The sequence below is a fragment of the Quercus lobata genome, chromosome 5, assembly GCF_001633185.2.
Source record: "Quercus lobata isolate SW786 chromosome 5, ValleyOak3.0 Primary Assembly, whole genome shotgun sequence".
Taxonomy (NCBI): Eukaryota; Viridiplantae; Streptophyta; class Magnoliopsida; order Fagales; family Fagaceae; genus Quercus; species Quercus lobata.
In genome coordinates, this window is record NC_044908.1 from 26,020,946 (window position 1) to 26,028,750 (window position 7,805).

The 7,805-nt window shown below is 29.8% G+C and overlaps 1 protein-coding gene across 1 annotated transcript; it reads right to left on the reverse strand.

Moving 5' to 3' along the window:
* Positions 1 to 781: 781 nt before the first annotated feature.
* LOC115989050 (probable 2-oxoglutarate-dependent dioxygenase AOP1) lies at positions 782 to 2,227 on the reverse strand. The gene is made up of 3 exons (XM_031112709.1): positions 1,854 to 2,227; positions 1,431 to 1,749; positions 782 to 1,024 (listed from the first exon to the last, which is right to left on the reverse strand). Exons 1-3 carry the CDS (start codon positions 2,225 to 2,227, stop codon positions 782 to 784), a joined length of 936 nt encoding a protein of 311 aa, XP_030968569.1.
* Between the last annotated feature and the right edge of the window lie 5,578 nt (positions 2,228 to 7,805).

The following is a 7,805-nucleotide window of genomic DNA, read 5'->3' on the forward strand; positions in this document are numbered from 1 at the left end:
TTCTAAAATTTCTTCTTCTCAACAATTAGTTCACCTCTGGTCGCCTCCTTTCCTTTATTATTCTTACTTTTTTTCTTTTACCCTTCCCTCTGCAGTTTTCCCTCTTTTTATCTGCTCAAGACCTCAAGCCCACATGAAAATCTAACACTAATTTGAAATGTGATGGGACTTTGTCTCTATTATTATTATTATTATTGTTATTATTATTAATGCTAAGTAAATTGATGGAACTTGTTTTTAACTTGCCACTCCAATACTCACCCACCCACAGTCACATAGAGGGATATATATATATATATATATGTATGTATGTTTTTTTTTTTATATTATATAACTACAATGGTACACGCTAAAATATATTTACGTTATTGGTTTCTCTAAAAGTATATATTATTATTGTTGTTATTGATTAGATGAGTGACATATAAATTTATCATTATATATATATATATATTAGCGGTAATCTCAAAATGGTACACCAGTATTAACCGGTATTGAAATATTTCGTTTTTTTGACCAAATCAAAATGACTTCCGGTACGGTATTAACTCCCTTGGCTTTGGGACTATCAGTAATTTAACATAGATAAATAAATAAACCATTATGATGAAATGGACTCTTTCATTTTATTTGAAATGGAAATATTCATTACATCGTAAAGCTTAGAGTAACAGAAACTCAAACTTATACGGTCTATAACATAAGAAACACACAAACCACACTGCGATATTATAAGCCATACATTTACGTACAACATAAACTTGACAAGAGTTCATAGTCTTCAAACACCGGTGTAAACTTGGAGAGGAGAGTCAGCCTTCCGGCCTTCCTCTGTCTCGAAGAAACGAAGGAACTTTTGATGATCAAATGACTTAAACCGCAATGGATTTTGGTCATCAACTAGCTCTTCTGGGATTTGTATCATTCCAGTACTGAATGCAAAAAGCGCAGTAGAAAACCGCATCTCTTTTGTGTTCATAGTGACTCTATGTTTAACTGAACGTATTCTGCCATTACTCCATCCCTGCATTCATAAACAAAATATGCTTCTCTTATGGTATATTTATTCATATTATAATAACATTTAAATGATAAAACATGTCAATTCTTAATAACTTAAGTTTTGAGAAAACTGATAATTTATCATGGTATCAGATAACTAGAAGTTGGAACATTTGATTCCCCCAAAAGCAATTAAAACTTCGTCCGCGAAATCATATTAAAATTCAGAAAATGTCTACTGACATGCTTACCAAATAATTCAAAATAATAAGATTTGGTTTTGCTTTATAGAATTCCATGACTTCTTGGACAATTGAAATAATGACCAATTTTTTCAAAGATCAAATAAAATGGTAAGATAGAAATTGCTCTATGCTTTACTCTTGGGAATGAATTTTCCTTTCATTAAATGAAAGAGAGTGAAATACCATGAGAGCATCTCCAGCAAGGATCACAAAAGAATTTGGCAATAGCTCGCAGAGGATCCAGTCGCCATCCTTTTCGATCTCCAATCCTTCTCCGTAAATTTGATGGACTATTGCTGTAAAGCCCTTGTCATTATGAGCGCGAAATCCTAAATTATTCTCATTCGCCTCCGGTGGTCTATATTTAATGAGACGAAGAAGGTAATATGTGCACTCCTTATGAGGTTCAAGGTACTTATCCACACCATAGCTTTCAAAAATCATTCTCTGTACCATTTGATCTAACTCTGCCACCATGCTTGAGTACGAAAGCACATTTTCACTAGCGAAGAATGGAAAACAACGGTTAAGGGTGAAGTATAAAGGATTGACTTATTAAATATTTCCAAGTTAATTAGCTAATAAACAAAAATCTTAAAGTTATACCTGAATTTCTCGTTCCCATCTGGCCACATGAGACTTGTGAATTTTTTTACACCTTCTAGAGTTGTGGCATTATCGATGCCACAGCTTTCATGCAAAGGGATAATGGGAGAATTTCCCAGAAAACCATGGAAAGTCCTCTCAGCTTTGTTTCTCATTTTGCTTTCTGATGGGAGATCAAACAACTCTTTTCCTGCTTTGTAAATTGCATTTTCAAGCTCTTTTGAAGCTTTATCATACACTGCTGTGAAAGTTCCGTACTCTTCTAGTGCACGCCTAACTTCCTTGCAGGTCAAGGACCAAGAAAGCGTTCCAGGTTTCAAGTTTTCTTTGGAAAAATGAATGACAGGAACTTTGTGATTTGTTTCAGTGCCCATGATATATGATTATTTCTTTTCTTTTTCTAAGCTTTAGAGTAAAGTCTAAATGGTGGCCGTGAGATGAAGGTAATTATTAGTAACAAGGTATAAATATATAGATTTTAGAGTCATTCATGATTGATTTGAATGTTGCTCACGAAAAATATATATATATATATATATATCATTTTATAAATATTTGATTATATATACATATCACTAGTCGCTAACCCGTGCGATGCACGGGAAAACTATTAGAAAATAATAAAGCATGCATATATTAAAAGACAATTTAAGTTCATGTGTGCTTGCAAGGGATACATACCTAAATAGTTCTTGCGGTAGAAATAAAAACCTTATCTTTGAGATAAAGAACTGATGTAAACAAACTAACCTTACATAAAACAAATTAAAAAAAAAAAAAAAAAACATAAAACTGATGTCACGGGAAATTCAGCCACATAGTAGTAATATATAAATCTCTTAAAACCTAAACCTAAACCTAAACCTAAACGTAAGGACTAAATATTTATGGGCCTTCTCTTGCTTTCCTGATGTATTTGGTTAAAAACATAAAACTGATGTCACGGGAAATTTAGCTACATAGTAGTAATATATAAATCTCTTAAAACCTAAACCTAAACGTAAGGACTAAATATATAAACAAACTAACTTTACAAAAACTGAACTTTATAAGCTAAAATCTATACCGTGAGTTGTAGATCTTGAATGCTATACCGTGCGTTTAGGGCTTCCTACATCTGGAGAGAGAGAGAGTTTGCAGAAACCAAAAAAAAATCTCTCTATAGCTTAAGAAACACAATATAATAAAATCAAAGAGATAAAATTTTCAGAGGACAAAATATTATAGATAATTTAAAAGAATTTTGGTTTAATTCTTGAACACCACAACTCCATAAAATTCATACTAATAATAATATTTTATGATAGCGCAGTTAGAATTTTGGTTTAATTCTTGAACACTGAATTGGAAATTGATTATGAGTATTCAATGGTGAACAAAGTACTATGTATTAATTAATATATAAACAAAACTAACCTTACAAAAGCTAAACTTTATAAGCTAAAATCTATACCGTGCATTGTAGATCTTGAATGCTTTAGGGCTTCCTACGTCTGGAGAGAGAGAGAGTTTGCAGAAACCGTGGTTTTATATTTCTTAACTTGAGAGAGGGGTAAGGTTGCTAGGGTTTTGAGGAGTTATAATTTTTATTTATTTTTTATTTTTTAAATATTGTGCTGACGTGGAAAATTATGGTACCAGCAAAGGCTTCGGTTTTATATATATATATATATATAGATTATATTAAGAATGATATTTCGTTGCCAATATATTATTATATGTTTACAATGATATTTCTAGAAGTATTCATAAGTCATTCAATCCATCATCATTTTCATAATCTATTACTCATACCGAAACCCTACGTGCTTTTCGCTTCTAGAACCATTACCAAAAAACCCAAACTACCCTAGGCCTAAGCCATATCTAAAGCCCTAGATGCCTTAAACACCTAACCCTAGCATCCAATCCTTCAAAAAGCCACTTGAACATCAAAGAGCCTTAACCCTAAAATCAGGTCCCTATAGATGTATATTTATTTTGTAAAGATTTATAACTTAATTCAACCATGCAAGATTATAATTAACTAGGGCCAACTTAATACAATTTGAGGCTAAAATGATATATATATATATATATATATTTATATATTTAGAAACAAACACACACACACATAAGAGCATTTACATTAGGAATAACATATGCCATATGTAGGGAAATTTAGCATAAAAGCCCAAAACCCCCAACATATCTAGACTTGTAAAAACCAACTATTGCAAAAAAAATTGCAATAGTACTACAGTGCAATTGTAAAATTAGAATTGTACTGTAACTCAATTCTAAAAAAAAACCTAATATTTTATTCACTTACTTTATCAATACCTTTCTCTCTCTCACTAGGTTTTTGGATTTTGGGTTTTTGTTTTTATTTGGGTTTTGGGATATATTATTTTATTGTATAAAAAATATTATTTTAATGTATTGCATTGTAAAATAAAAGTTGGAATGTTGAAAGTATTGTAAAATGGTATAATATAATTGATAAAGTAGCTTTTTAGAATGGTAAAATAAAATGTAATAGAATTTTGGAATGTGAATGCTCTAAGGGACAGGAAGAGGGGTAAAGCGGCATTTGTTAGTGGGCCATTTTGTATTTAAAATCTATTATAATTTTTTTGAGTGTAAAGTCTATTTTTCTTACTTAATATCACTTAACAATGTCATGCTTGCTCAAATAAAGACAAATTTTAAAGCATAGTATCGCTTTGATTTATCTAACACGTAACTCAAAGAATTAATAAATACTTACCAAATCAATACTAATTTCAAATATAAAAAATTCAAATATCATGGTTAAGGGATAAAATGTCCCATTTACATTTTTTTTTAATTTATTTATTTATTTTTTTATGGGAGTCCCATTTACATATTATTTTAGTCAATTTGGTTAAACCCTTTCCAGATTAACAAGTTATAACTTAACGTAATAAATCTAATCCCTAATTTCCCTCTTTGTTAAATCGCCTTAACAAGTGATGCAGAGAAAACTTCACAGGCTCTCTTTGAGAATAAAGAGACTGCCAAAAGTCAGTACACAAGAAATCGAATAAGTAAAAAATTGCCAGTAGAAATCATCAGTGCCAACAACGGAATTGTGTGAAAATTGTTAACGAGAAAAACTTGTCACCTCTAGCCACAACCAATGCCATTTTTATGGCAAATCCCTTCCGTTTGCCCTTTAATCTTCATTTTTAGTATCTTTAGTAATTTTATTTCCATTATAACTTTTCATTTATAACTTAGAATAATGTCTTTTTTTTGGCACATCTCCTTAAGTCTGTTGGACTTGATTTTGCAATTATCTCAAAAAAAAAAATTTGTTGGTAATTTTCCTATTTTTAGCCTACTTTTATACTAGCTTTATATAGAATAAGCATTATATATACTTTAGAAAATAGCCTTTGTAAAATTTTAGTCAAATTCATAGCAAAAAAGTTATTTTTCCTATTTTGAATTTTTTTTTTTTTGGAAAATACTATTTTGGTCCCTAAATTTACCAAAATTTTGTTGTTCAATCTTAATTTTTTTTATTTATTTTTAAATCCTATTTTTTTTTTTTGAGAGATAATTACAATATGCTACTAACCCTACAGCTCGAACCCTTTCCCCCCTAGGCCCCCAAGCACTTTGTGCATGAGGAGGTACTTGTTGTAATTATCTCTCAAAAAAAAAATATATATATATATATATATAAATTTAGCATGTTGTAATTACAAATATGAATAATTAAAAAATAAATAAAAAAACCAAGATTTTTTCAACAGTTTACGGAAACCAAGATTCAAAAAAAAAAAAAAAAATTCTAAGGGCATACGTTACTAATATTAGGTTACAACCTTACTCAATATTTTTTTAGTGGAGGTGAATTTTGATAAATTCACCATTGGATTACATTTTCTTCTTACATCTTCCATACTTGCAAAATTTCAAAAAAATTAAAGATTAATAGTTATATCATCAATAAATTTTTTTAAATTGAAAGTTTTTATAATTTAAAATTATGCATAAAATATAAGCTGATAGATCATATAGTAAATAATATCTGATTGACACAAAATTTGACATGTGTATTTAAAGTGTAAAGTACATGCAATTCAACGGTTAGATTTTCAAAATATATAGTAATATTTATTTTATTGAGTGAGTTTGTAGTCTTAAGTTACAACTAATTTTGTATATAAACTTTGTCATTCGGACAATTTTCCTTGTAAAATTTTAGTCAGTTTATAGCTAACAATCTTCCAAAAAAAAAAAAAGAAAAAAAAATTTATTAGCTAACAATTTATTTTTTCTATTTTGATTAGTTTTTGTTTTTTATTTTCAATATACCCACGTCAAACTCTTAAATACTTTCTCTATTTTTACTTATTATTATTATTATTATTATTATTATTGTTTTTGTTGTTGTTATTATTATTATTCACTATATCTTAGCTATCCAGATTATTGTTTTGCTTCCCCCATTTCTTTTCTTCTCTCTCAGCTCACCACTCACCAGATCTATCAGCAAATAAAATAATGTCACTCATCTTCTCCTTCGTGTCCATCTCCGCTGACATGAGTTGGCCTTGCTCCCTTGATTAAATATATTTTTATCAACGGTCTAGCTGCCTGCTAGAACTGCCAGCATTATATACGGACAATAGGAATAGCCTTTGTAAAAGTTTAGTCAATTTATAGTTATAAATGTAATTTGTTCTATTTTAATTAGTTTTTTTTTTTTTTCCCAGAATACTCACGTACTCTTTATACTTTCTCTATTATTATTGTGGATTCAAGGGGTATTTTCTTGAAGTAAAAGGGTTATGCTTCTTAGAGCTTTCTGCTTGAGTCACTTGGCCCCTTATTTGACAAACTTAGAAGCTATAAACTTCAGTTACCTTGTGCTCTCATTTATGAGCTGTCAATTTCATGTGTTTACTGCTAGTATATGAACATTGCAAATAATTCTAAGAGGTTGGCTTAATGGTTCTTGAGGCCACATGATATCCATGAGGTTTTGGTTTTGAAACCTCTTGTCTCCTCTTGGGGCCACTCCGATTTCTCCCTGTAATAATTTGATGCGTGTTGGATAAAAGGACTACATGCATACACGCGATAAAATAGTTAAATACTTGAAGAGGTCTATACACTCTCATTTGTCAAAAAAATTTAAATTTTAGCTTTGCAGATCTTCCCATAAAATTCAAAACCTAAAATATTAATAACATCAATAAACCATTTAAAAATAATACTCTTATGAAATTCAGGGTTTAAATCATTAACTCTGCATTTTTAGTAATTTAATGAGTTATAAACAGAATTTAAAACCCATTAATTATACGTGCCCGGCTAATACCTAAGAATTAAGTATAATTGGCTTCAAATCTTGAAAAAAAAAAAAAAAAAAAAAAAGATGACCCAATTTCATACTGGAGGAGTTCAATTGTGTCCAAAAAATAAGAAAATAAAAATGGATCACGATCAAGCAAAAATAGCAACCCTTTTCGTGTCGTTTTGACTAGAATACAGCAACGACCCTTGGTTTTGCTCGAACGTGTCAAAGTAATCTTAGTTCAAAATCGTTCTGTGTATTTTTAAAAATATTATTCTGGAAAGTTTTTGCCATTTTCAGGCAATCTCCAATTATGGTAAGGCTGGAGGCTAGGCCAGGGTTTGTGGAGTTGTGGAAGTAAGCAAGTGTACCTTGGTTTTAATATGTATTTGACCATATATAGGCTTAAGGAAGTTTAAGTGAATAATTTTTTTTTTTCTTTTTTCTTTGCTCTACTTTTATTTATTATATTGGTCAAACTGATACGGTGCTCTAAATTAACAATATATTATTTAGTTTAATCTGAACGGATAAAGTTATAATGCCTCATACTAATTTTTTTTTGGATTGGATTAAATTTTAAAGTGTGTGTTGTTTCACCTCAGATATTAATTAGGTGGAAATGGACATTTAAAAAG